General features: G+C 33.3%; 3 protein-coding genes across 6 annotated transcripts; 2 read left to right on the top strand and 1 right to left on the bottom strand.

The window, feature by feature from the left end:
* Window positions 1-59: 59 nt before the first annotated feature.
* Window positions 60-1,136, bottom strand: LOC11425316 (germin-like protein subfamily 1 member 11). The gene is made up of 2 exons (XM_003618117.4): window positions 956-1,136; window positions 60-779 (listed from the first exon to the last, which is right to left on the bottom strand). Exons 1-2 carry the CDS (start codon window positions 1,071-1,073, stop codon window positions 235-237), a joined length of 663 nt encoding a protein of 220 aa, XP_003618165.1. The 5' UTR covers window positions 1,074-1,136; the 3' UTR covers window positions 60-234.
* Window positions 1,137-1,974: 838 nt separating this feature from the next.
* LOC11424098 (putative germin-like protein 2-1) lies at window positions 1,975-11,249 on the top strand. 2 transcript variants are annotated; one of them, XM_003618116.4, is made up of 3 exons: window positions 1,975-2,156; window positions 2,324-2,835; window positions 11,102-11,249. In XM_003618116.4, the coding sequence occupies exons 1-3, from the start codon at window positions 2,039-2,041 to the stop codon at window positions 11,132-11,134; spliced, it is 663 nt and encodes a 220-aa protein (XP_003618164.2). In that variant the 5' UTR covers window positions 1,975-2,038; the 3' UTR covers window positions 11,135-11,249. The 2 variants fall into 2 exon arrangements, with proteins under 2 accessions (XP_003618164.2, XP_003618162.1); XM_003618114.4 differs by lacking the exons at window positions 1,975-2,156; window positions 2,324-2,835 and adding an exon at window positions 10,233-10,413 and having other exon boundaries at window positions 10,590-11,249.
* LOC11430254 (DEAD-box ATP-dependent RNA helicase 21) lies at window positions 4,524-9,050 on the top strand. 3 transcript variants are annotated; one of them, XR_003013214.2, is made up of 3 exons: window positions 4,524-6,625; window positions 8,434-8,522; window positions 8,668-9,050. XR_003013214.2 is itself a non-coding variant. In XM_024786134.2 (2 exons), the coding sequence occupies exon 1, from the start codon at window positions 4,584-4,586 to the stop codon at window positions 6,582-6,584; it is 2,001 nt and encodes a 666-aa protein (XP_024641902.1). In that variant the 5' UTR covers window positions 4,524-4,583; the 3' UTR covers window positions 6,585-6,625; window positions 8,434-9,050. The 3 variants fall into 3 exon arrangements, 1 of the variants encoding a protein (XP_024641902.1); XR_003013213.2 differs by having other exon boundaries at window positions 8,434-8,579; XM_024786134.2 differs by having other exon boundaries at window positions 8,434-9,050.
* Window positions 11,250-12,322: the final 1,073 nt, after the last annotated feature.

Below are 12,322 nucleotides of genomic sequence, written 5' to 3'. Positions count from 1 at the left end.
ATATTATATTAAATATAAATACTTGATCAAAAACTTAAATAATAATAGGTTGCTCCAAGTAGCCTATAAAACTAAACGTTTTTATTCAAATGATTTAGATAAGAATATAAGAATCCAACCTTACATTTAATTTTATTCTAGTCTTTTAGTAAATATAACAATATCATAGGGTAAAATAAAGAACAAATTTAACAATAAATTTAGTGATTCAAGCACATATCACAGCCTGCAATTCTAGTTGTTGTCCACCCAGAATTGTTTTTGAAGATTATCCACTATATTATTGTCAACTTGAAAAGCTTTGGTGAGAACTTCTGAAGAAATTTTTGGATTAGATCCAAATACAGCATTAGCAATTGTGATTACACCAGGATTTTGGCTGCTAAGTCCAGCAATAGCAACTGCATTTCCATACCCAACATTCAATTGAAAGTGAATGAGGCCAATTGGAAACACAAACACATCTCCTTTGTTCAGTACTTTTGTAATGAGACGGTTTTCTGGATTAGAAGTAACAAACCCGACATAGAGAGTACCCTCCAACACTATAAGAATCTCAGTGGCTCTAGGGTGAGTATGTGGAGGATTTAGTCCCCTAGATGCGAAGTCAATGCGAGCAAGAGAGATACCTAAAGTGTTTAGTCCTAGTATATCATTAACTGTAACCGGTGTCACTTTTGAACCCAGTGGATTTGATATGTTTCCTTCTTTCACTGAGAAAAAAAAATCATTTGGTGTAGCAAGCTTTGGATCCTTGCAAAATTTGCCATTCACAAAAACTGCAAAACAAAATCATTAGATAATTAAATAATATGTTCTACTTATATATGTATATATCAAAGTTGTCATACATGAGATCAAACCCGTGAAACTTTTGTATCATAGTTTAATTGGTTCAACAGATTCAACCAAACGAGTAAAAATAAATAAAGAAGTGTTAAAAAAGTATACATACCACCATTCTTGGTGTCATTGATAGCCACACAAAAGTCCTGTAAAGGGCTGGGATCAAAGGCAAAGGCACAAGATGCTAAAGCTAAGAAGGCTGTCACAAACAAGATTGAAGTCTTCATGTTTTTTTGGAACAATTCAATTTATGTATTTTGCTTGTATATGGTTGGTTATGCAAACATGGTGTCTATTTATAAGCAAGTGTGACATTGGAATAGTTTTACTTGCACAAAGCCTATAAAGACCAAGTAAATCTTAATTAATCAAAGCAGCGTATAATTTTTTTATTATTAGATGAATTATTCTTTAACAACTCCATATATACTAATTCTTCTTTCCAAGATCAAATTGACTCACTCAAAAACACACATATTTGTTAAATTTTTATGTTCCCATTCTTTGGCATGGTCTTATATATTTCTTATTAGTAAAAATAAGTGCTATCAATACAGTTTTAATGTGCTCTTTTTCATTATTTAAAAATCTATCAAGTCTCTTTAATGTATGTGTGCATACGTGAATTTAGTAAAATCCATATGAGTTCCAATTTTTTTTTTTACTAATCAATAATTACGTGATTTTTTTTTTACAATTAATGTTATTTTATTTTCAGTGGCCGATGTATTTTACTTACTTCTTTCAAAAACCCCTTATGTTTTATTTTTAGTAAGAGCATAAAATATAGACAGATTCAGCCTCAAATATTAACAAGCTTAATCTTCAATTACTCATCTCTATAATTGATAACATAAATCAATTGATTGAATCATACAAATTCAACAGGTAACGTGTGTGACAAGTTAATCATGAAAAATGAATGAGAACAAGTAGCTTGCAGTTGTTAGAAGATTAATTGGACAAAAGTGTCTCACTAATTAAAAAATTATCAACAACTTAATTAACTACGACTTATTTACCAGGTCTTTAAATGTATTTTATAAGTAAAAATATGGACTACTTCAATGTCTATAATACCTATAAATAGTCTCTCTATATATATCTCCAAAATATCATCCCTCATAAACATATACAAAGTAAATATATACAAGAGTTGCTAAATAATACATCCACCTAACTATAGAACAATATGAAGAGTATTTACTTGTTTTTCACAGCCTTCCTAGCATTGGCATCTTGTGCCTTTGCATTTGATCCTAGCCCTCTACAAGACTTTTGTGTGGCTATCAATGACACCAAAACGGGTGGTATGTATACTTTTTAATACTTTTTTATTTATTTATTTTGACTCGGTTGGTTTAACCTGATAAACCGATTGAACTATGATACAATAACTTCACGGGTGATCTCATGTCTAACAACATTCATATATCCATATAGGTATTATTTAATTATATGATGATTTTTTTTGCAGTGTTTGTGAACGGCAAATTCTGTAAGAATCCAAAGCTTGCTACACCAAATGATTTCTTTTTCTCAGTGAAAGAAGGAAACACATCAAATCCACTGGGTTCAAAAGTGACACCGGTTACGGTTAATGATATACTAGGACTAAACACTTTAGGTATCTCTCTTGCTCGCATTGACTTCGCATCAAGGGGACTAAATCCCCCACATACTCACCCTAGAGCCACTGAGATTCTTATAGTGTTGGAGGGTACTCTCTATGTCGGGTTTGTTACTTCTAATCCAGAAAACCGTCTCATCACAAAAGTACTGAACAAAGGAGATGTGTTTGTGTTTCCAATTGGTCTCATTCACTTCCAATTGAATGTGGGATATGGAAATGCAGTTGCTATTGCTGGACTTAGCAGCCAAAATCCTGGTGTAATCACAATTGCTAATGCTGTATTTGGATCTAATCCAAAAATCTCTTCAGAAGTTCTCACCAAAGCTTTTCAAGTTGACAATAATATAGTGGACAATCTTCAAAAACAATTTTGGGTGGACAACAACTAGAATTGCAGGTCGTGATATGTACTTGTGATACTGTGATATTGTTATATTTACTAAAAGATTAGAATAAAATTAAATGTAAGGTTGGATATATCTTGTATTCTTATCTGAATCATTTGAATAAAAATGTTTATTTTTCTATAGGCTACTTGCATCAACCTATTATTTATTATATAAGTTTTTGATCATGTATTTATTATTTAATATAATATGAATTGAATAGTAGCATTTGCAACATACTTGATAAAGGAAGAATTTCTCACTATAGCTCCTTGAAAATTCAACTTATTTGATAAGGAGTAGTGAAACAAATAGAGTAACACATATGCCTTCTTCCATCTGATCCATCCTCTCCTTTTTTTTTTTTTTCTTCTTCCGACAAAACCTTCATCTTTTTCTTGCTTGGTTAAAAGTCTTCTTTCTTTTTCTATTGGAAAAGAGAAAACTCAAATTAAAGAAACTTTAAACCTTGTAACAATTGAAAAAGAAAACCCAAATAAAAAAGTTTTGTTAAACCTTGTAAGCTGTAACAATGGTCGAAGCATGACAGTTGGTTAAAAAATACAATTCAAACGAAATTCACAACCTTTAACATTTAGATTTAAAGATTTGGTTTAATTTTTATTGGCAATTGGTAAAAATACAATAATTGGAAATCTTATAATTTATTCATGAGAAGATTTTTATCGTCAATTTTTATGTGCTTCAATTTACATGCACAACTAATGCCTATTTTTCACAACCAGCAAGCAATCGACAACACTGATGAAATCATGACAAGACACCAATCTAACTTCTTTAAAATTATTTGAACAAACTTCTAATCAACCAACTATACAGAAGGAAAATTGAAGAATTACAAGCCACAAAAGCAACAAGAATGCATCACAAATTTTAATTGTATTGTTATTCCTTCTTGATGCAAAATTTCCTTGTTACACGAACTCTCAATCAATTACTTATTTTTCGGCCATTTAAGATTGCAATAAACTGATTTGTTGAGGAAAAAGAAGAAATTAGTTAATGTTAGGGTTCATAACATTTTCAGAATTGATGGTTTGAGTTCAGGAGCCATTTTAGGATAGGATTGAATGTGAGTAGTTGTACATATTTCATTTTTAATTTGAATAAATCTGAACCATCTATTTAATCTATTGGTATTTTTCTCGTGATCCATCGGTGAGGGATCTAATTGGACCCTCATCCTAGAATTCACCCAAAAGAAATGGAAGTTGAAGAATTTGACAAGAAAAGAAAAACCTGGCATGGAAGATGACGGCAGATAAGGGTTTGCAAGACAATGACAAAATCTCAAGGATTTGTGTGAGATTGTTGGATGAGAGTATTATTTATATTTTTAACTAAAAAGTCTCACAAAATCCATTACATCCAAGAATCCATCAAAATCTATAGACTTTTGAATACCAATAGACAATTCATAAGTCATGAGAAATTTCAATTGAATACCAACGGATTTTGTTGCCTCAAAAAAAAGTCATGATTGTCTTGATTGAATACCACAAGATTTATTTACATTTTATAAAAGTTTTGATTGAATACCACTAGATTTTTTCATTATAAAAAAGTCTTTTAAAATCCCTTGAAATCAATTGGATTTGTTGATTATGGTGGTTATTTTTTTAACAAAGACAATGTTTTGATTTGTTTATTGAAATTATTATTTGTGGTTGTATTGAAACCCAGCGTTACTAACCACCATGAAACCCGCCATCCCCAAACCAGTTTTCCTCACTAAAGCCCAGCGTGAACAAGCAGCACTGGAACGCCGCCACAATCAAGTCGCCGCCAGTCACAAAAAAGAACTTCTCCTCCGCCCCTCTGATTCCGACCGCCGCAGTTACAGAGAACGTGATAGGGAAAGGGAAAGAGATAACAGAGATCGGGAACGAAGAAACCGCGATAGAGAGCGTGAAGAAGAGGATAAAGCTCGTGAACATGCTCGATCGGAGAAGCTAGCGGAACGAAAACGTGAGCAGGATCTTGAATCGATTAAGGAACAATACCTAGGTTCAAAAAAACCTAAAAAAAGGGTTATTAAACCTAGTGAGAAATTTCGATTTTCATTTGATTGGGAAAATACTGAAGATACTTCACGTGATAGGAATGATCTTTATGAAAACCCTCATACGGCTCAGCTTCTTTTTGGCCGAGGGTTTATCGCTGGAATGGATCGTCGTGAACAGAAGAAGCTTGCGGCAAAGCAGGAGAAAGAGATGAGGGATCAGATTAGGAAGAAGGATGGTGTGGAGGAGAAGCCTGAGGAGGCTGATGCTCAAAGGCGGAAAGAGGAGGCTGCTGATGCTTATGATGCTTTTGATATGAGGGTTGATCGTCATTGGAGTGAGAAGAATCTTGAGGAAATGCAGGAGAGGGATTGGCGTATTTTTAGGGAAGATTATAATATTTCGTATAAGGGTTCAAAGATTCCGAGGCCTATTAGGAGTTGGGTTGAGAGTAAGTTGAGTCAAGAGATTTTGAAGGCTGTGGAGAAGGCTGGTTATAAAACCCCTTCACCGATTCAGATGGCTTCTATTCCGCTTGGACTTCAGCAACGCGATGTTATCGGTGTTGCTGAGACGGGTTCTGGGAAGACTGCTGCGTTTGTGCTGCCTATGTTGAGTTATATCACTAGGCTGCCGCCTATTAGTGAGGAGAATGAAGCTGAGGGTCCTTATGCTGTTGTTATGGCTCCGACTCGTGAGCTTGCTCAGCAGATTGAGGATGAGACCGTTAAATTTGCTCAGTATATGGGGATTAAAGTTGTTTCCATTGTCGGTGGTCAGTCTATTGAGGAGCAAGGGTTTAAGATAAGACAGGGTTGTGAAATTGTGATTGCGACTCCTGGTCGTTTGATTGATTGCTTGGAGCGTCGCTATGCGGTTCTTAATCAGTGTAATTATGTTGTTCTTGATGAAGCGGATCGAATGATTGATATGGGGTTTGAGCCGCAGGTCATGGGTGTGCTGGATGCTATGCCTTCGAGTAATCTCAAACCAGAGAATGAAGATGAGGAGCTTGATGAGAAGAGGATTTATAGGACTACTTATATGTTTAGTGCAACCATGCCTCCTGGTGTGGAGAGGCTTGCTAGAAAGTATTTGAGGAACCCTGTTGTGGTGACTATAGGTACTGCTGGAAAAGCAACTGACTTAATCAGTCAGCATGTGATCATGATGAAGGAATCTGAGAAAAACTATAACCTTCACAGATTGTTGGATCAGCTTAATGACAAGACTGCGATTGTGTTTGTCAACACCAAGAAGAGCGCTGATTTTCTTGCTAAGAATTTGGAAGGGTATCGCGTGACCACTTTGCACGGAGGGAAATCACAGGATCAGAGGGAAATTAGTCTTGAAGGATTTAGGACCAAGAGATATAATGTGCTTGTTGCAACCGATGTTGCTGGACGTGGTATTGACATTCCTGATGTGGCTCATGTTATCAACTATGATATGCCTGGGAATATTGAAATGTACACCCATCGTATTGGGCGTACCGGCCGTGCAGGAAAGACGGGTGTGGCTACAACATTCCTGACTCTTCAGGACACTGATGTCTTTTATGAACTTAAGCAGATGCTCATTCAGAGTAACAGTCCTGTTCCACATGAATTGGCAAGGCATGAAGCTTCCAAATTCAAGCCAGGATCTATTCCCGACAGACCACCTAGGCGAAACGACACTGTTTTTACCCATTAGAGAACTTTCTTGAGGTTTAAAGGCATATATGCATATTGCAGGTAAATATCAATGAATATTTTGCAAGTGATGCTTAGGAGCCTAATATGTGCGATTATATATAGGATCTTGTATGAAATTCAATTAAGGCATTCCTTTTGTCCTGATATCATTGCCATTGCTATTGTTATGCCTGACTAGAGTTGCTACCTGTTTATTATATTTCTAACAAGAATTGATAGTTTTAGATGACAATCTTTTGATTGGTCTTGTTATTTGGTGTTAATCTTTGTTTTATGCTTATTATGATATAATGCTTATTAGGTTAATGTTTGTTTTTTATGTTTATAGCTGCTGCTCATAGATTCTGCTTATAGATTTTGTTTTTTGCGTAAGCGCGCACGTGTGTGTGTGTGGTGTTTTGAGATCTATATGTAAGTGAGTATGTGTCTACCTTGAGAATGTGAAGGATCAATATTGGTAACAACTGATAAACCATTAAATTGACATGCATCTTTAAATTGATCCAATGTTTTTGATAAAACATATTAAGTGCGTATGAAGCATTACCCTCTGTGTCTAAACCACGACAAGAAGAATAAGGAGCCAGTAAGATCACTATAAGTTTTTAAATTATGTTTGAATGTCTGAAAAGACAAGTCACAATACTGTACTGGGTTGAGACATCTGCATAAAAAAAATATCAGTTTTTGTGCAGATGTCAGAAGGAATCATTTAGTTATTTTATAATTGTTCTCTTTAAGATTGTGTAGCTACAGAAATAAAAAGTGGTCTACCGAGGAGATAAAACAAAGAGAAGGTGACATTACATGAAATTTCTTTTGCTTTCGATATATAACACTGGTGCAAACGTTTAAATGGTGTAGGGGACATTTAAATGCTCCTTCTTGAAACTAAAAATTGAATATTCAAGTTCTACTATATACCATGGGAAGTAACATGACAAGGCCAATAAAATATTTTCCAGGTCAAAGAGTGCACCATCCATTAGACCATTACCAAATATCAAAGTGTTATAAACTTCTCCAATAATGATATACCTCAGAAATTCAACAGAGGTGCATCTCTGTGAAATCGTTTTAACCCCCTCATCAGTCACACGTACACACCTATTGCATAAATTAGATACAACTCCGTTACTATCATAAAATGTGACATGGATATTTGAGTTGATCATCAATTTACAAAAGATTGAGGGATAAAAGGTTCTTGAATTTTGAAATTTACTTAAGTCCTCAATCTGAGATTCTGCAAACCAAACTTATTTCTATTAGCGGTGTCTGCAATAGATAGTGTTGTGCAGATAAATCTTCAGAAACCGAAGATTTTACCTGAGCGCCGCAGAGATCCTAAAACGTTAGATGTGTCAAAAGGCATATTTTCCTATAAGCTTCAACTGTGAAACTGAATAAGAGTAATGTTCTATGATTAATTAATCAAATCTGAAGGCAAGAAAACTTGAACTTCAATATGTTGAGTTTCAGTGCCTACACTGCATAGAGATTCTAATTCTGAAGTGATAGACATTTGTGCAACAACTGCTTCAGACCCTGGTTGGTTAACTTGACACACCTATGCGTCAAATTATGAGATATATGTATGTTATTGAAAGAATTAATGGTAATGGAAATAGGAGAGAATATTTTCCTCCAGGGTTCTTTCTTCTGTGCAATGCTCTATTCACTCTTTACTTATGTCCTACTTATTATGTAAGCTAACTTATGTCCTACTTATTATGTAAGCTAATTATCTGTAACTAATCAACTAACATCTACTTATCTTCTATATTGTAAGTCCTAAAAATGTACTAGAAAAGAGGTATAATATTTCACCCTAATGTTCCTTTCAGTGTTATCAATTGAGGATGGAGGACCATGACAGAGAGACAGTAATCCACCATTCTGAGTCGCCAGTCGCCATTTCATGTGATCTTATCATGTGAGTTATTTCTTGCAGGCTGAAGTAGTTTTTAGCTCTTATTTCTGTGGTGCTCAGGTAAAATCTTCGGTTTCTGAAGATTTCTCTGCACAACACTGTCTACTGCAGACACTGCTAATAGAAATAAGTTTGGAGTTTTGCGCAGGATATGAAACCACGAAGAGGCAACACTACTCAACGGTTTTGATGGCCATAAACATGGTGTAAGGAGTCTGAATGCAGTTGTTGATTGGCTGCGCAATGCGGTTATCTAGTATATGGTTCTTTGAATATGATTTGGAATAGGGGAATGTCTCCCTCTTCCCTACCAATGTTCTAAAATAGAACCTGATTCTTCCCTCACACTTAGATGTTAATGATGTTCTAAAATAGTACCTTGAAAAGGGAATTATTTTGTTAATTTCTTTCTTCATAAATATGTACCAAGATTGTTCCACTCAATATCTATGAAGAGAAAAAACACAAAATTTCACAACCATGTTGTATAGTTTGCAGAAGCACAAATTCCTTATACAAGTGTTTAAATCAGTCAATCACCATATAATTATGCAATTCAATTATCCATGCATGGAGCTTAATTTTGAATGGCACTTGCATAGTTTTGTTTCCTGTAAAACTAAACATAGAACTTTAAGATTGCTACTTCAAAATTCAACTTCAACTATACAACTTAGTCTATGATAAGGTTGGAGTTTGATATAGAACTTTAAGAAACTAAGTTCAAATTTCATCTGGGTCAATTCTAAAATGATTATCAATGTTACTTTAATTAATTTTCTCCTTCCAACTTATATTTCCTTTTTTGATATGATATTTTTAAATATTTCTCAATTAATCTGCAAATAAATTTTATCCACTACTTATACCAAAGAAAAAAATTTATCCTCTACTTAATCATTTTAGAACTTGTCTTTGTATCTATCTAACATAAGATCATAGTCAACTTCAACAGAAGCATACACACACAATTGACCATATCATCATCAGTATATATTTTTAGCTTTTGAGAAGTTTCACATTCATGAGAAGGAATCAAAAGATGTAAGTAAAATAGATCGCCCACTGGAAATAAAAAAAGAACATTAATTGTGCTCAGGACTAGTTCAAGTAATTATTAATTAGTAAAAAAGTTTAGAACTTAATCAAACATAGCTGTTATGAAATGACATATTCTACATCAAACGAACAAAAAAAATAATATGCAGCATGTATGTTATGCCATTGGAAACTAATATTAATGTGAATATGGACAAGTTCAAACCAACATGGTAAATATATATTGCACTTTTTTTTGTAAGAAAATATTTATACATTGCACTTGTTATCCTTAATTTCCATTTTGTAATTCTTTTTTAAATGTTAATAATACACCCTCTAACACTAGCTCCTGCTAGTTAAAATTGATATGGATTTCACTAAATTCATGTGGTGCACCCATAAATTAATAAGACTCGTTTGAATTTAAATAATGAAACAGAGTTCATTAATGATTTTATTGCTAGCACTTATTTTTACTAACAAGTATATGTGTTTTTGAGTGAGTCAATTTGATCTTGGAAAGAAGAATTAGTAGTATATGGAGTTGTTAAAGAATAATTCATCTAATAATAAAAAAATTATACGCTGCTTTGATTAATTAAGATTTACTTGGTCTTTATAGGCTTTGTGCAAGTAAAACTATTCCAATGTCACACTTGCTTATAAATAGACACCATGTTTGCATAACCAACCATATACAAGCAAAATACATAAATTGAATTGTTCCAAAAAAACATGAAGACTTCAATCTTGTTTGTGACAGCCTTCTTAGCTTTAGCATCTTGTGCCTTTGCCTTTGATCCCAGCCCTTTACAGGACTTTTGTGTGGCTATCAATGACACCAAGAATGGTGGTATGTATACTTTTTTAACACTTCTTTATTTATTTTTACTCGTTTGGTTGAATCTGTTGAACCAATTAAACTATGATACAAAAGTTTCACGGGTTCGATCTCATGTTTGACAACATTGATATATACATATATAAGCAGAACATATTATCTAATTATCTAATGATTTTGTTTTGCAGTTTTTGTGAATGGCAAATTTTGCAAGGATCCAAAGCTTGCTACACCAAATGATTTCTTTTTCTCAGTAAAAGAAGGAAACACATCAAATCCACTGGGTTCAAAAGTGACACCGGTTACAGTTAATGATATACTAGGACTAAACACTTTAGGTATCTCTCTTGCTCGCATTGACTTCGCATCAAGGGGACTAAATCCTCCACATACTCACCCTAGAGCCACTGAGATACTTATAGTGTTAGAGGGTACACTATATGTCGGGTTTGTTACTTCTAATCCAGAAAACCGTCTCATTACAAAAGTACTGAACAAAGGAGATGTGTTTGTGTTTCCAATTGGTCTCATTCACTTCCAATTGAATGTGGGATATGGAAATGCAGTTGCTATTGCTGGACTTAGCAGCCAAAATCCAGGTGTAATCACAATTGCTAATGCTGTATTTGGATCTAATCCAAAAATCTCTTCAGAAGTTCTCACCAAAGCTTTTCAAGTTGACAATAATATAGTGGACAATCTTCAAAAACAATTCTGGGTGGACAACTACTAGAACATGATACTACCATGTTGATAGTTATAATTGAAAGTACACAATTGATATGTACCTTACACTTATATCAGTGTTTGTATTATTTGAATAAAATATGATTTGGTTTTTGGTTCAATTAATATACTTTTATTCGATCATTTAAGATAACTGAATTTTGTATGTGCTTCTCTTGAAGATAGCTTATATTTATCAATGTATGTGAATGATATTTGTCATACCCATCTAGTCCTTTATCTCCTCCATTCTCCGTATATTTTCAAAACTTAAATACCATTTTTGTTTCCACCACTCAATGTTATTTCCAGTTTTACATAAGAGATAAATACAACATGATTTACATAGTAAAAAATATATTCCAAAAAATATATTCCATAATATGATTTACTTGCACAAAATCATGATTTACAAGATATTTTAATACATACTTTTCAACTCACCATTTTTTGGTTAAGATGCACATGAAACCCATCAAATCATACGGGTCCTTACAAATTCATCGGAGAAAGTGTGTTTGACATTTTAACTAATCAAAGAAAATGTGTTCAAACGGATGTGTTAAAATATGTGTTGTTAGTTACTAGCATTATTCGTTTTTTTTTTTACAAAAAAAAATTGACATTTATAAACTTATTGTGTAATATTTATGTCCGGGCCCTAGGACATGAGAGTCGTTGCGGAAGTATGAAAAATATTTAATTTAAATTGCCTTCAATTTTAGGTTTTGGAGTTCAACATTAACAATATGAGTTTATTGAGACATTTCAATCTATAAACTACCACATTTGAGCCAAACTTACTCTAATCAACATCTAAACTACAATTTCTAACATATTTGATTATTAACAATCCTAAAAACTAACATGCAAATCAAATCCCTAAATATGTGAAATTTTCTTCAACAAAAAAAACCAAAATTTAAACCATAAAAAACCAATGCAATAGGATAATAAACACTTACTTAATTTTGGAGTAGAAATTGACGTTAATTGACTCAACAATTAAAAAAATCGCACAAGAAGGGAGAAAAATTGTATTTGATAGTTGAGAAACATAATGGTTTATGTTTTTGTCTTTTCAATTTTATATCATAACACAACATAACTTAAATAAAGTTGATATGTATTGAACATGAGTTAACTTACATTGGTTCAACGTGACTCACGTTGATATATAACAAACAGAAATGAT

This window comes from Medicago truncatula, chromosome 6 (genome assembly GCF_003473485.1).
Source record: "Medicago truncatula cultivar Jemalong A17 chromosome 6, MtrunA17r5.0-ANR, whole genome shotgun sequence".
NCBI classification, from domain to species: domain Eukaryota; kingdom Viridiplantae; phylum Streptophyta; class Magnoliopsida; order Fabales; family Fabaceae; genus Medicago; species Medicago truncatula.
This window is presented reverse-complemented; position numbering and strand designations above follow the sequence as displayed.

Bases quoted from the DNA above. Each gene is read 5' to 3' on its own strand.
- LOC11425316 (XM_003618117.4), bottom strand. From the start codon at position 1,073: ATGAAGACTTCAATCTTGTTTGTGACAGCCTTCTTAGCTTTAGCATCT. The intron at 780-955 runs GTATGTATACTT...TTTGTTTTGCAG, and splicing joins CAATGACACCAAGAATGGTG to TTTTTGTGAATGGCAAATTT.
- LOC11430254 (XM_024786134.2), top strand. From the start codon at position 4,584: ATGAAACCCGCCATCCCCAAACCAGTTTTCCTCACTAAAGCCCAGCGT.
- LOC11424098 (XM_003618116.4), top strand. From the start codon at position 2,039: ATGAAGAGTATTTACTTGTTTTTCACAGCCTTCCTAGCATTGGCATCT. The intron at 2,157-2,323 runs GTATGTATACTT...TTTTTTTTGCAG, and splicing joins CAATGACACCAAAACGGGTG to TGTTTGTGAACGGCAAATTC. The intron at 2,836-11,101 runs CTTCAAAAACAA...ATAGTGGACAAT, and splicing joins ACAATAATATAGTGGACAAT to CTTCAAAAACAATTCTGGGT.